This window comes from Cynocephalus volans, chromosome 1, assembly GCF_027409185.1.
Source record: "Cynocephalus volans isolate mCynVol1 chromosome 1, mCynVol1.pri, whole genome shotgun sequence".
NCBI lineage: Eukaryota > Metazoa > Chordata > Mammalia > Dermoptera > Cynocephalidae > Cynocephalus > Cynocephalus volans.
Window position 1 is genome coordinate 274,779,372 of NC_084460.1, and position 16,755 is coordinate 274,796,126.

At 38.1% G+C, this 16,755-nt stretch overlaps 1 protein-coding gene across 1 annotated transcript in view; it reads right to left on the reverse strand.

Moving 5' to 3' along the window:
* ACADL (acyl-CoA dehydrogenase long chain) overlaps window positions 1-14,554 on the reverse strand; it is a 34,525-nt gene extending 19,971 nt beyond the window's left edge. Inside the window, exons 1-4 of the mRNA XM_063109892.1 lie at window positions 14,320-14,554; window positions 9,876-10,031; window positions 8,004-8,141; window positions 6,441-6,605 (exon numbers count right to left, since the gene is read on the reverse strand). Coding sequence (XP_062965962.1) covers window positions 6,441-6,605; window positions 8,004-8,141; window positions 9,876-10,031; window positions 14,320-14,396 — 536 coding nt within the window. The 5' untranslated portion in view covers window positions 14,397-14,554. The remainder of the gene's footprint in view (window positions 1-6,440; window positions 6,606-8,003; window positions 8,142-9,875; window positions 10,032-14,319) is intronic.
* Between the last annotated feature and the right edge of the window lie 2,201 nt (window positions 14,555-16,755).

Consider the following 16,755-nt stretch of genomic DNA (forward strand, 5'->3'; position numbering starts at 1 on the left):
GACAGAAACCATGAAAAAGAAACAAGCAGAAATCCTGCAACTGAAGATTTCATTCAATGAAGTAAAAAATACAACTGAGAGCTTAAGCAACAGGCTAGAACAAGTAGAAGAATTTCTGAACCCGAAGACAGGCTTTTTGAATTAACCTACTTAGACCAAAAAAAGAAAGAAAGAAAAAAGAATTTAAAATAATGAAGAAAGCCCATGAGATCAATCAGACAATCTTAAGCATACAAAAATCCATATTATGGGGGCCGGGCCGTGGCTCACTCGGGTGAGTGCGGTGCTGATAACACCAAGGCCACGGGTTCGGATCCCATATACGGATGGCCGGTTCGCTCACTGGCTGAGCGTGGTGCTGACAACACCAAGTCAAGGGTTAAGATCCCCTTACCGGTCATCTTTTAAAAAAAAAAAAAAAAAAAAAAAAAAAAAAAGACAAAAATCCATATTATGGGTACACCAGAAGGGGAAGAGAAAAGGAAAGCCGATTTAATGAAGTAATAGCTGAAAACTTCCCAAGTACTGGTAGAGATATGATCTCCCAGATTCAAGAAGCTCAGAGATTTCCAAACAGATTTGGCCCAAAAAGGTCTTTCTCAAGACACATAGTCAAACTGTTAAAAGTCAAAGCCAAAGAAAGAATTCTAAGAATAGCAAAAGAAAAGCATCAAGTAGGGGCTGAGCCCGTGGCGCACTTGGTAGAGTGCCGCGCTGGCAGTGCGGCGACGCTCCCACCGCGGGTTCAGATCCTATATAGGACTGACCGGTGCACTCACTGGCTGAGTGCCGGTCACAAAAAAACGACAAAAAAAAAAAAAAAAAAGAAAAGCATCAAGTCACATATAAGGGAAATCCCATCAGACTAACAGCAGACTTCTCAACAGAAACATTATTATTTTATTTTTTTGATAGCTATTGTAAATGGGATTGCTTTCTTGATTTCTTTTTCTGCTAGTTCATTGTTGGTATAAAGAAATGTTATTGACTTTTGTATATTGACTTTACATCCTGCAACTTTACTAACCAGATACAGCTTATGTACATATCTCGTGCTCCTAAGAAGGACTAGATACAAAAGCAACCTAAATGTCCATCACCAGATGACTGGATTAAAAAAATGTGGTATATATACACAATGGAATACTACTCAGCCATAAAAAAGAATGAACTTCTGCCATTCACAGCAACATGGATGGGCTTGGGGAAAATTATGGTAAGTGAAATAAGCCAAGCACTGAAAGAGAAATACTGCATATTCTCACTCATATGTGAAAACTAAAAAAGAGAACAAAACAAATAATAATAAGTTAAACTGTTAAAAGGAGAGGGAAGAACTATGGTTATTAAAGGCTGGAAAGGGGAGAGGAAAGGAGAGGATAGTGTGAGGCTGATTAATGGATACAAAAGTACTGCAAGATAGGAAAAATAAGCCCTATAGGTATACAGTCAACCCAGAAATCTGTAATCAATAATAATTTACTACATATAACCAAATGACTAGAAGAGGGATCAAATGTGCACAGTACAAAGAAATGATTAAATTTTCCAATGAGGAATAAGGTAATTACCCTGAATAGATCTGCACACATTATATACATGTATTGAAAGCACCCCATAAAAATGTACAATCGATATGTTTCAATAAAAATGTTCTAAAAAAAACCTGTGTCTCAAATGCCATTTCCTCTAACAAACCTGCTTTAAAAGAATTGATTATTTTTCTAAATATAAAACAAATATTTCTAATTAAAATATGAAAAATAAGACAGTATTCTCAAGGAGAAAAATAATTTAAAAAATAATTTTACCTCCTGAAATAAACATTCATTAAATACATCCCTCCAATACTTTTCTATATATATATACACACACATGTATTTTTACAAAATTGGAACCATACATATGAGTTTAACCTCTTAACAGTATCTAATGTTTTTCTATAAGATAATTTTTATTATCTGCATAGAATGTCGCCATATGGATCTATCATTTTTTTTTTTTAAAACAATCCCTATTGTTGAACACTCAGGTTCCAACTTTCATGAATATCCTACAATGAATAGCATCATGTATAAACAGTCCACATCACTTATTGTTGCAACATTTTCTTATTCTTGTATGTGGACTTTCTATTTTATATAACACGGCAATTTTCTTTATCACTCTCTATATTAGGCTAAATAATAATCCCCAGAGATATCAGGTGCTAATCCCTGGAATCTGTGAGTGTTGCCTTATACGGAAAAAGGGTCTTGCAGATGTGATTAACTTGAGGATTTTGAGATGGGGATTATCTGGATGAGCCCTAAATGCAATCACAAACGTCGTTATAAGGAAGAGGTAGAGGTAGATTCCACAGACAGAAGAGGAGAAGGCAATGTGACCACAGAGACCGATATGCGAGTGATGAGGCAACAAGCCGAGGACCACCAGCAGGCACTGAGAGATAGAAGAGGTGAGTAGCGGATGCTTCCCTGTAACCTCTGAAAGGTGTGTAGAGTAGCCTTGCTGATACCTTGATTTAGGCCCAGTGATAGTGATTTCAAACTTCTGGCCTTCAGAACTGTGAGATAATAAATTTTTGCTCTTTATAAACCACTGAATTTGTGATAATTTGTCACAGAAGGCTTAAGAAGCTAATATTTTCTCTCAAAGCATTTATCTCACATTTCAATTATTAATAAAAAGGTTCACACTTACCCCACTTAGACTCAAGCTTTCTGGGGACATGGTGAATATCAAGTTCACGTTTATATGCCCCTTGCCTAACATATTGCTTTGCACATAACAGGCACTCAAAAAATATTTGATGAATTACATTATTAAAAATGCCAAGTGTGCAGTAAAGAGTCAATAGAGCAGGCCTGAGACTGTCATCTTTAGAAAGGCCTGATTACAAGGTCGCCCTTGGCTGGTATCTAGAATGTAGATTTCAAGAGGGTTCCTACCATTCTTAGAACTGATTAGTGGCTTACTGTGTCTAAACTGTTTATACAAACAATATGGCTTATGCTGAACACCTGCTTTCCCTCTGGGAATCTCAACTTGTGGAACATACCAAGCAAAGGATGCCTGTGTGATCAGCCGCCAATAAAATCCTGGGCACTGAGTCTCTAATGAGCTACACCCTGGTAGACAACATTCCATACATGCTGTCACAACTTGTTGCTGAAGGAATTAAACATGTTATGGGTGACTTCACTGGGAGAGGACTCTTGGTTTTCTAATCCTGGTTTTCTATAAACTTCACCTAATGAGACTTTCCCTTCTGCTGATTTTGCTTTGTATCCTTTCACTGTAATAAATCACAACCATGGGTACAATACATGCTGCATCTTGTCAGTCCTCCTAGCAAATCATTGAAGCTAGGAGTGGTCTTGAGGACCCCCGACACACCAAGACATTAGAAACAGGAATTCAAAACTCATCCATTACACATCTAATCACTTCAAATATCATGGGTAAGTTTCAGAAGGAGACTGTATAACATTAGAGCCAAATATCTGAAATATAGGTTGAATGACAGAGATATATGAATCAATCTTTACCCTAATTATCACCAAAAGAATAAATGCTGATAGTGCACATTTTAAAGCTGAATGCTGTTGTATTCTAACATCATAATTTTCATCATAAGTAAGAATAAAGTATCAGTTACTAAAATTTGTATTAAAAAATTATTAAAACAACTCTATATAGGGACATATCAAAGGTAATAAAAGTAATTGTGGATTTTTCTCAAAATTTTGAATGGTAAATATAAAATATTAAAAATGGTTTAAAAATATGAGTATACCATTTAGTAATGCCAAGAATTCAGACCCTCACAATAATCCTATTTGGTATCTTACCTCAATTTCAGTGACACAGACACTGAGGCTCAAGATTTTACCCAAGATCACAAAGCTGGTGTTAGAACACCTTAGCTTCAATGCAGTCATCAATTTACTTTATGAACTTGGTTAAAATACTTCCATATCTCATATTCTGCTTCCTCCTTACATAGAAATCATAATGTCTCTATATTTCATACAAACTATTATGATAGCCAAATAAGAAAACCAACATGAAAGCTTTTACAAAATGCTAAGGTAAGATACAAATATACATAATTATAAATAATGAAGTCGCCTATGTACATGGAAGGGGAAAGGGCCAGTGAAGCTTTGGATGTTTTCCAGCAATTGCAACCTTTTTCTGTGCAAGCCAAATCAAAGCAAGAATACAGACAGTGGCCGACACATCTCTGAGGGAAGGCAAAATGAACCATGTCCCATCCTCTCTATATTTTTCCTCCCATGTGTTTTTCCTTATTTCTCACCATAATTCCTCAACACTCTAATACTCTTCTTCATCAGTGGCTTTTCTCTGTTCTTGCATTCTCTTACCCACCTGGGCCCTTTGCTCATCTCTAAATATCTGACTAATTTACTAGCTTCTCATGACTCTCATTGACCTTCCAAAAAATCTCCCTTTTTCTCCATTCACATTCTCAGTTTCCTTCTCAATTACATATACCTACCCACAGATAAGGGCCTGGAATTTAAACAAAAATCAAGTGAACCTTTGTTTATTCTGTTGCTTGTAGGTGAGAGTTAACATGCAGTGGACTGGAACTGGAATATAGTGATCACAGAGCTAATATGACTCGATCAGAATATTGGCAGTCAGGCAGTTATATTAGAGAACGAAATTAAAAGCAAAGGAAGAAGATTAAATTTCTATTTGTTAACATATTTTTAGGCATCAGAAGTGAACAAAAACCTATTATCTTTGGCAAAATTAATTATCAGTATTGTCCTGTAAGTATGGATTTATATCTGGGAAAGATAAATACAATTTAAGCATACTGCTAAGAGACACTACAGAACATTAAGAAATTTAAAAATAAATAGCCCTGTCAAAAAGGAAAATTTATCATCATGAAAGAGTAGGGCCTGACTTCCCCGGAAACAAGTCCTAGATTTTCAGTTATTGCTTCTTTAAGTTCTTCCTCTGCTTCCTGTTGGTCCCTAAGTCTCTGCTCTTTTTAACATAAATCATTTCCCTTACCATGCAAGCCTGTCAAACTACTTCCCCCTCTCTCCACTTCCTTTCACCATCCAGTGCTGAAAAAGAATAGTTTGATTTCTCTGCCACCTCACTCCCTTCCAAAGTAATTTCTCCTGCTCCAATCTACTGAAATCACAACCAAAAGATCACTAGTAGCCTGCCATGACCTATTCTCAATTCTCAACATCTTTGTGGCTTTGACATTATTAACTCCTAACTCCTCCCTTCTATCATATTGCCTTTCTTTCTTTGTTTCTGTTTTGTTTTGTTTTGCTTTGCATTTTATTTTTTTTGACAGTTTTTTTTATTGAAATCCTATTGCCTTTCAAACTGACTTCCCTTCACGCTCACGACAGAGCTCCTGTCTACATTTCTTTCGAACTCTCAATCCTTCTGTTTCTGTTGCTTTATCTTATTTGTACAGTTCCCAATGAAACATGATGCCCAAGGTTTCCTCCTTAGTCCCTTTTTCTTTTCCTTTTTTTTCTTTTTCCTAAGGCGAATCAAGTAAAGCAGTGGGAGTGGAGAAAGAACAAAGAAATGTGTAACTGGCTGTGATCAATTACTTGTAAACTTGGTCCCTTTTTCACCCTTTCACTTTTCCCCTTGAGGATCAGGTCCTGCTGTGTGGAAGCTCTCTTCCCATTCTTGTATAAATGGTTGTCATTTGTCAACCACAGTTTAAATACAACCACTTTTTATAGGCCTTTCTTAGCATTCATATCTAAATTTGTCTTTCCTATCCCATTGAACACACACATACCACTAGTCTTCAGCATAGCACTCTTTCCTTCATAGTACTTATCATAACTTATAATTACTAATATATTTATTTACTTGTTTCTTGTCATTCTCCTTAATAAGCACAGAGACCACATCCATTTCGTTCCCCACTGTATAACCGGCACATTGAAGGCACTTAATCAATAACCAGCAAATGACTGAATATATAATCGTATGCATTCCCATTACTTCAACTCCTGCTTACATATGAAAGACTTTTAAAACCTATTGCCACCCCAGTCTGTCTTCACAATTCCAAATACCCATTTTTAACAGCCTTCTGGACATTTCCATGTGAATCTCACCCAACATCTAAAATTTGTTATGCCTAAAACTCAACTCATACCCTACCACTTTATCTGCATAACACTATGTTAATAACTCAAACACAGCATACATTACAATCTGATTTATTGTTATTTGTATATAAAAATGCTTTATTTTCCCACTGGAGTTTTAAGTTATATGAGGTCACTAATTATGCTGTGTTCATCTTGGTATTCCTATCAGCAGATAGCTGAGTCTTGTGTAAAGTAAGTACTGAAAAAATGTTTGCTGTTAGGGCACTGCTTTCAAGAATTCAAAGCCAACAGTTGACTTACCTTCCAGCCTCAGGCTCTGTCATTGCTATGGCACCAATACATTTGCCTGCAGTCATCTGGGGGATGAAGCGCTTAATCTGTTCTTCTGAGCCATAGTTTGCAATATAAGGCATAACAATATCTGAATGAAGACTAAAACCTGGGCCTGTGCAGTTTGAGTACGCTCTTATAAAGAAAGAAAGGAGGTTTATAGCACAAAACAGTTATTTTGTTCTTCTGTTCTTAATTTCTTTGATTTTCAATTAAAAAATGACTAACAAAATAGTAAAGATCTTTTCACATTAAGTGGGAATAGCCTGTCTCCTCACAGACGTACAATGTTCCTGAATGGGTTTTCTTTTTGTTTTTATTAATCTTTTAATTTCTGATTCTAACATAATAACAGTGCTCCAACAGAGCTCAATTAACACTCACTTAATGAATTAGGAGATAAAATATTTTAAAGCATTAATCGCCTACAACTGTATTACCCTAACAGCAATTATTTTTATTAAGGCAAATTACCTTAGCCATAAGGATATATTTTAATACAGATGCAGTCGTAGTATGAATTTTGTACTTTGCTATTTTCTTTTTAAGTGATATAAAATTATAATCTTAAATAGCTGCACAATATTCCAAATTGTTTATGTACCATAATTTACGTATTCATCTCCCACTGCTGGACATTTAGAATGCTTCAAAATTTGGGGGATTATGACCTAACATGACAATGATTTCTGAAAATAGCTCCTATTTTTCTTAGTAAATTATTTCCTCAAGTTAAATTCCCCAAAGTGGCACCCTAGGTCAAAGAGCAGGAACATTTCACGTTTTACATATATTCACCCTTTAAGTCCTCAGAACATTTACTGTTCTAATTTACAATGCCACCAATAGTGTATAAGTATATCACTTTCACTGCAACCTTGTCAGCACTGGGTATTAGGATTTTTCATTTTCATTAATTTTGCAGAACTCAAAATGATACCTCCAAGTCAATTTAATTTGCATTTGATTGGTAGTAATGATGAACTTTTTTCATTTAAAAAAAACCTATTTGCGTTTCTTTCTTGATGAATTGTTGCTTCAAATCTTTCACCCATTTTTCAACTAAAATCTTTGTTCTTATATATTAAACTTTTAGAATATTTGATGGAAATATTTTTCCACTTTCCTATTCTTTTTCAAATAGCTTTTCATTTTATAATGTTTTTGGTGGCTAGCCAGTAACAGTGATCGAACCCTAAACTTTGCTATTATCAGCACCACGCTGTAACCAACTGATCTTACTGGCCTCAAATATCTTTTTAAAAGGGGAAAAAATAACCATAGGGGTTGAGCAGAAATGAAATTGTCTCTTGAATTTTCAACAGCACCTATTTCAACACCTTAAAAGGGAATTTTCTTATCTTCCCACATCCCAACAATGTGCAAAAGTACACAAGGAGTACAATCTTTCACATTTAACACTGAATTTTCAGTCTTTCAAGATTTGGAAGCATTTCTTAATTATCATCTCAGAAAGGAGAGCATTGTGCTTACAAAACAGTTAGACACAACTTCAAATGTCCCCGTACTTACTGCTCCTCCCAAACAACAGCCGCAGAGTACAAATCCCCACCAATACCACCGTGATGCTCAGCAGTATTGACACCAAGCAGTCCTTGTTTTCCAGCTTTTTCCCAAATTTCCCTACTCACTTGTCCAGCTTTCTCCCATCTGCGAATAACAAATGTTTTAAAATCAGAGAAGCTTTTTTCATATGATTTACATGGCCACAACTTTGAATCTGTGAATGATTTTGTGCAGAAACGCACTCTTAATTTAAGATCCTTGTTGATACTGGTCATACCCTTTGATTTGCATTTTTTATCATTTCTCTTCTCTCTTTCTCTCTTCCTTGCTTCTTCACATGTGCCACTTTCTCCCCCCATCCAACTATATACTGAACCTGAAAATTACACCTATTGATATTCATGGACGTAGTTTTGCTCAGCTGGTGCTCTTACGGTGCAAGCTTAGTTGTGCCATGTAGTTACGGAAATATTCACCACCTGTCTTGTGAAAGCAATTCTTCTTTGCTATTTCCTTAAAGTGCTCAATTTATGGGACAAGCATATCAAAACTGACAGAAGCAGGCAACCTCATTACAGTTTAAATAGGAACAACAGGAGAGCAGAAGCTCCTTCCAGCACAGCTCTGTCAAATGAACTTCTGAAAAGATTACATATTTGGGTGTGACTGGGTAGCTTTTCTCCTTTAAAAATAAAAATGGCATGATGAGAACACTAATATGTATTTGGAGATAAGGAAAGAATCTGAGAATTTTGAGTTTTGTTTTATTTAAGTGGTAGATATAGTAGTAAGATATGAGGTATGTGAAGATACTGTTTGAAAGAAGATGGACAACACAAGAAATTTTAAAACAAAAAATTTGATTATCATGTGTACTTTGATGTAGTTATTACCTAAAGTAGCTTTGGGACTATTTTTATTATTGACCCCAAACATGTCAACTTCGATTATTCTTACTTCAAGGCCTCCTCAACTATTTTTCTGGAACAAAATTTAAAAGCAGTGAAAAAATAAACTCAAAAGATTCTCCTAGAGCAAGTATACTATGTTCTCTTATCTTTAAGAAGCCAGTTGCTTTTGACCAAAGATTAGTGACAGCTTCAGAGTTTAGCTAATTTTGGTCATTCTTATCAAGAAAGTATTAATAAAAACCTAATGTAAGCTGTTTTTAATTTATATTTAAAAACTATTTTAAATGTAGTAAAATACTGGCATTTAGTGAATTCTGTAAACATAGCAAAATCCTACTTTAATAGAAAGGACAGTTTTTTGATCAATAAAGTGATCAATTATTAATAGGTTAATCAAGAAATATCCAGTAGCGGGCCGAGCCCGTGGCGCACTCGGGAGAGTGCGGCGCTGGGAGAGCAGCGACGCTCCCGCCGCGGGTTCGGATCCTATATAGGAATGGCCGGTGCACTCACTGGCTGAGTGCCGGTCATGAAAAAGACCAAAAAAAAAAGAAATATCCAGTAGTAAAAATACTTAGAGGTAACCAATTGCCTATCAAGATTTGCATTATACTTGCCATTTCAGCTTCTGCATATTTTAATTCATTCATGAAGCAGAAAAATAAAAAATATAAAATTGACTAGTATTTTGTTGCCTCTTAACCACAGTTTTCAGAAATACTCCTCTTAGATTAAGCTGCAATTTTCAAATTTTGTTATTTTTGAATTTTACATTCTAAAATTCACTTAAAAATTTCCAAACTAATGTAAGAATCCCAGGATCTTATGACATTATGGGGAAGATCAGTAAAAATGTTAATGAAATACTGAACACTATTTTTTCTGTACAACAACACACAGCATTCAAGGAAATGATCCTTGTCATACTCCTAGTGTGCATTACGTGAAAAGCAAATGCGCCACTTACTCTGAGTGATGAGGAATCACTTCTTCTTGAAAAAACCTTCTTACACTTTCCCGGAAAATGTCATGCTCTGAAGAAAAGATTCTTCTAATTCCTATATCTGTTAATTTTTTAGCAGAAGGAGTTTCTAGACGTTGTTCCCCTCCAGAATGAGAACATCTTAAAAAAATATATGCATTAAGAAAATTAAGTGAATAGTCATATCCAAATTAATGCCACTGAACAATATGGAACCTTGCTTTCTTTCCCAGAGATACTTCAGAAGCAAGTAGAAAGATTTTGAAATATGACAAACCTGGGTTCAAGTTTGAACATCACCACTTTTGATCTTCCTCACCTAGCTGGGATTAAGAAGTAGTTTATCATTATTTAACTCAGTCTTTACCTCCAAATCCATGAAGAAGACAAGTCCTAGAACTAACCACGATCTGAGTTGAAGTAAAATACAGTGTTGTCACATGATACATGGATTAAATTATGTAAAATTCAAATAGTACAACAGAATAATACTAAGTTTTCATCTCATATACAATGTTTAAGATAATTCAAACCCTCTAAAATTAGTATTTTATCCAGAAACACATAATTTCAAATGACAGGTATATAAGAGGTAAACTATGTTGATGTTATTGCCATGTTATGGAGCCAATCTGTGTGTAAATCGAAGTTTACATAAGGATTCATATGATTCATATGGAATTATCAAGAACTTCAGGAACTAACCCATCCCTCTTCTCCCCTTCCCTGTTCCCCCGGCCCCAACACACAGGGCTTAAAATGAGACTGTTCTGTAGTCCTTTTAGTTCAATGGTCTTCAGATTACTTTCTCTGAAAGGAATTTTGAAAATCTGTACATCACTCTGTATATTTTAAGCTCACATCTAAAAACTTTTTACCATATATTCAAATATTGTCAAAAGATGTTTTTCTATTTTGCATTAAATTCTGATGTAGGTTTCTCTCTTCTTTAATTTGGACCCTGCTTTTTTGCTTTTCTTTTCTTTTTCTTTCAGTCTTCATACAGAAAAGACCTATTTCACATAAGTAGACTTAAAGGTTTTTTTTTTTTCTTAGCTTTTAACTCAACATTATAACATATTTCTAATTTTCCTAATTATCATTTTTAAAGGTTCCAGTAAATCTGATTGATATTATTATTGATCAGTCTTGTTTTGGGGATTTTGGTTGTTTCAATCTTTTTTCTCCCCCCAAAATGGATTACTTTGCTCTAGTTTGATTTATGTATATTGGCTTATTGCTATGAATTGTGTCCTTCCTCCTCCCACCCCCCAAATTCCTATGCTGAATCCCTAACCCCCAATGTAAATGACTTTAGAGATAGGGTTTTTAGGAGGTGATTAAGGTTAAATGAAGTCAGAAGAGTGGGGTCATAATCTGATAGAACTGGCAGCCTTGTAAGAAGAGGAAGAGATTCTTTCTCTCCACCCACCAAGGAAAGGCTGTCTGAGGACATGCTGAGAAGGTGGCAGGGCAGTCTGCAAGCCAGGAAGAAAGGCCTCACCAGGAAATGAAATCAGTCAGTGCCTTGATCTTAGACTTCCCAGCCTCTAGAACTGTGAGAACTAAATTTCTGCTATTTAAGTCATCCAGTCTATGGTATTTTTTCATGGCAGCCTGAGCTGACTAATATACGTAATATTCATTTAGTGTCACTTTGCTCTAGTTTTATATGTGACTTTCAGGTGAGTTTTATTTAATACAATCTGAGATTTAAGTGATATACTTTAGTTGTGAACATTTAATACTACAATTTTTATACTTGGTCTGCCTTTTGTATTCACAAACATTTTTCTAGTTATTACTCTGTCATCCAACTCATTACTTTTAATGGTTTATTTCTTTGGTTAACAAATACTTACTGAATGTCTGTTCTGTACCAGATGCTGTTCTAGTAACTTGCTATGCAAACGCAAACAAAGGACAAAGATGAGGTCAAAGATACCATCCTCGAGCTTACATTCTAGCACGGGGAGTCTGAATAATAAACAATAAACACAGTAAATAGGCAAGTTATATAATATGTTAGAAGGTAATAATTACTAATGGAAAAAGACAAGTAGAGAAGGCATCTGAAGGCTGTGTCTGGGGCCAGGCAGAGATAAAGGTTGCAGTATGAAATTGTGCAGTCAGGGTAGGTTAAATTAGAAAGGTAAGATCTGAAGGTGAGAGAGTTAGCCAAGCATATTTCTAGAATAAAAGAATTTTAGAACAAAAGAACAACTAGAGCAAAGGCTGTAAGTCTGGATGCTGTCTGATATGTTCCAGAAAGGGCAAGGAGGCCAAATGTGGCTGGAGTGGATTGAGTAGTATATTACATTAGACATAACATGGGACCAGGATATTGCAGGGGGCCTTGAAGACCATTGCCATGTTGCTTCAGATGGACTAAAATTTGCTTAATCTTTATAATTGAAATGATTGGTTCCAATTTCTGGCTAGTAGAAACAAAACTAAAAAGCATCTATTTGTCCACATAGATTTTCCATACTTGGGATTTTTCTTCAGGAAAAATATATGCTGACACAAGGAAACTGGGACTGTAAAACACTGAATCATTTGTCAACAGAATGAGTAAATAATAGAGCTGGAATTTACATTCAAGTCTGGATTTTAAAATTTTAGATTCCATATTATGTTAAGAAAACCTTTAGGATATTTTCAAGTAAAATACACTAAGAAATCACATGGAAAGCAAAAGAAATGCCAAAAGAATAAAGACTCTCAGGTCAGTCAATGGTGGCCAAGAGAGAATATGCAGAAGAAAGTCAAAACACTTGGCAGGAAGTTTGTTGGCATGTTTACTTCTTACTCTAAAGACCAAGACACCTGTACTGAATAAGTTATCCTTTTTTCCCTAAGGCAATAAACTGTTACTAACCTGACAGGTTAGGCTTTAATTTTCTTTAAACCCTATTTACATTATAAAAGGGAGACAATCTCCCCCAGCACCTTCTGCAACACCTGGGAGCTGATGATAAATACACAATCTCAGGCCTCACCCCAGACCTACTGAATCAGAATCTATACTTTAACAAGATCTGTATTTCAACTGAATCAGAATCTGTATTTTAATGTGATTCATATGCACAGTAAACCTTAGGAAGCCCATTATATGAAACTATAGCCTTTGACCCTTTCAGAGAGTCCCTCGGGTCTTCCCTTTTCCAATATTCTCTATGTGAGGGTAGATTTCCTTCCAATACTTCAACCAAAATAACTTACCACAATAAAAAATTCAGAAGCAGATATGAGAATCTGGCCATCTTCTAGTAAGCCAGATATTAAGGGATTTGCAAAAATGTAAAACAATGTTACTCTTCTCACTTTTTATGGTTTAGGAAAAGTTATTTTTCATAAAAATATTATTTATGTTAACATCTAATGGGCTTATTATTGTTACTTTTAAATGAACTAAATATTGTAAACATTTCTCAGATTGTAGATACCTATTGATATGGATATAAATAGATACGGCCTACATAAACAAAATATCTTTGGGGTCCTCCAATTTTAAGAGCACAAAGGAGTTCTGATATCAAAAAGCTTGAGGATCGCTCTTATGATGTTCCAGGGACAACCTTAGAAAAGTATACGTATCCTGAAGTCAAGTCACCTCCGCCCAGTGAAGCCTTCCCAAACCTCCCCAGGAAGAGAAGGCATTTTGTCTTCACAGCTCTCATAGCATCTAGAGTCCTTTACAACAATGTTGCAATTAGCTAATTTACCCATTCTGACACCCTTATTACATAATGAATCCTCAGTGCTTCCAGTTTTCTCAATGAATGAATTTTATGCCTCAGACAGGTAAGTGAAACTTTTGATCTTATTATAAACATCACCTTAACAGTCACTGAGCCACTTCGACTCTTCTCTTCACTAATTCCTCTGCATTAAAGGATTTGTTAAATAAATCTAAAGCTAGTTTCCTTGTCTGAGGAGACCCTCGCCAGGTCCTTTCCACCCCGGATTGTCTTGGCTCGAGCTTACAAAGGTCGAACCCACAAAGGTCGCAGTCGTGGCTCTCGGAGCCACGCCCCGCGGGATGTCCAACCTCACTCACCCCTCCTTGGTGGAGCTCTTCAAAGAGTGGGCTCCTGGGTCCCAGAGAAGGCCGCGGAATCAGAGGGCTGGACTGGGGCCCGGTAGTTTGCATTAGGCGAAATCCTTCTTTCTGCTTTTTATGCGGTGGGGGCCGCGGCGGGTTCTGGAGGTAGCACGGCGGACACCCCTTTTCTCCGCCCCGAAGCCGGTCGCACCCCGTTTCTGAGAGCCGGGGGCCGAGGCCCAGCTCCTTCTCCCACTCTCTACCCAGCCACAGGCCGGGGGTCGCCCCCTCCCCTAGCGCGCGCGCCGCCTCGCTCCAAGTCCCCAGCAGGGGTAGGTGTCGCCGCCCCCGCCGGGCTCCCCCGGTCCCGCCCGCACTCACCTCGCGGGGGGCGGCGGGCGCAGCGCACAGCGGCCGCACAAGAGGCGCAGGGTCCCGCGAAGGAGGCGAGCGGCCATGGCCGGGGCAGCGAGGCTGACTGCGGGCAGGTGACGGGGCGAAGGTCAGGCGGACTGACCTCGGGACCTTCCGACTGGGCGGTGCGTCCGAAAAACGTCTCGCAGCCGTCGTGATCAAGGCGCCGCACACGCCCTTCCGGAGCCCCCAGCCCGGGCGGCGCCGCGAGCGCAGTGTCGCCGACGCGACACGACACGAGACTCTCCTCGGCCGAAGGATTCTAGAAGCGAAACCGGTGCCCTTCCCTGCGGCGTTCTTTCTCGTGGATCTGAGCCGTTGTTCTTAACCCATTCAGGGTCCTGAACCGCTTAGAGAAACCGATGGAAGCGGTGGAGCCTCAGGATGCGCCCAAACAACCCCAGAAATTCACATGGAGCTTATTTTGCAACGTAGGGAACCGATTTACTTCACATAGGCAACTATATAAAGTACTGTTTTAAAAGAATTGTGCCGTTATTTTTTCTCGCAAAAACTTAGCGGTCACTTCCTGAAGAAAATTAAAATATATTCGATATGCAAATAAAACACTGAGCGTTAGCTTAGTCCTCTCGCAGTACTTGGGTCTAGTCGCAGGGGGGCAGCACGTCTTGCTAGAATTCCGGACGTGCTGCCTTGTCACTCCTACCTCTGCAGCTGTGGTCTGTACCACGGTATCTATCTACTTGCTTCCTGGGACCAAACGCTTGGTCTTTCACGGTGATGGTTCTCTCAAGTAACCTGCCAATATGGGGCAATACGGGACTTGTATAGGAAAAAACCCAAACTGTTTTTTCTCTCTACTCACACTCAACACACTCTACTTCACTTCTGGTCACCAAAATGTGTGGGTTTTCCCCCCACATACCAAGTAATTCTCCAGCAGACACCATCTGGGTGTTCTGTAATTCAATTCTGATGCTGTCTACCTGGAAATACTGTCCGATCCCACATGTCAAGGGCTCAGGCCCTCACGACTGCCAGCACTTCAGAAGCCACTCAAGTCCCAGATTGTGACCCATGCCTCTGACCCATCAGCTGTAAATTGGGGTTCCCACAACCCTCCCCCTTCCTGTACCGTAATTTGCTAGGATGGCTCATAGAAGTCAGGGAAACACTTTACTTACATTTACCGGTTTATTAGAAAGAATATAACTCAGGAACAGCCGTATGGAAAAGATGAAAAGATGTACACGGCAAGGTGCAGGGCGCCAGGGGATGGGAAGTTCAGTGCTTACTTGTCCTCTCTGGCCCACCACCCTCTCAGCACCTCCACAAGTTCAGCAACCCAGCAGCTCATCAAATCTTGTTTTTATAGAGCTTAATCTCCAGCCCCCCCCACCCCACCTTTCCTGGAGGTTGGTGGGTTGGGCCGAAAGTCTCAACCCTCAAATCCTCTTTATCACTTGGTCTTTCTAGTAATCAGCCCCCCAGTCCTGGGCTACGAGGGGCCCCACCCTAAGTCACTTCATTAGCATATATTCAGGTGTTGTGATAGGGGTTCACTGTAGATAACAAAAGACACTCCGAATATTCAGGAAATTCCAAAGGTTGTAGGAACTCTGTGACAGGAACTAGGGACAAAGACCTCGGTATCCATGGGAGATTCGTTCCAAGACCCCCATGGATACCAAAATATGTGGATACTAAAGTCCTAAAAAATAATAATAAATTCCCTGATATAAAATGACATAGTATTTGCCTGTAACTTACACACATCCTTCCATATACTTTAAGTCATCTCTAAATTATTGATACAGTGTAAAAGGTTATGCAAATAGTTGTTATACTATATTTTTTATTTGTAATACTTTTTATTATTATATTGTTTTTCCCCCCCGAATATTTTCTCGTTTTTTTTTTTTTTTTTTTTTTGGCGGATGGCTGGTAAAGGGGTCTGAACCCTTCGCCATAGTGTTGTGACACCGTGCTGTAACCAACTGAGCTAACCCACTTAGCCCCCAAATATTTCCGATCTGAGGTTCATTGAATCCATAGATGAAGAACTCACAGAGGGCTGACTGTGTGTTTTATTACTTATATTATCTTATATCACAGGACACTTCTCTGACATGGTCTTGCTGAGCCTCTGAGAAAGATAAGGATAATAATAACTATTTCAGCGTGCCTCCCTTTGGGCTGAGAATCACTATCAGCAACAGTACTTGTTGAATTAGAATGTCTGGTGATGAGGTGCAGAATCCTGTGTAGTTAACAAGTCTCACAGGAGATCCTTATGTACTCTAAAGTCTGCAAACCACAATCTCTCCTAAAGTTGCTGTAGATATCTCGTGTAAAGTGCACAGCACAGGGCTTGGCACATAACATTTAGAAAGTGTTAGCTGTTTCTATTCTTCTCCACTTATATACTCACCAGCCTTCTCT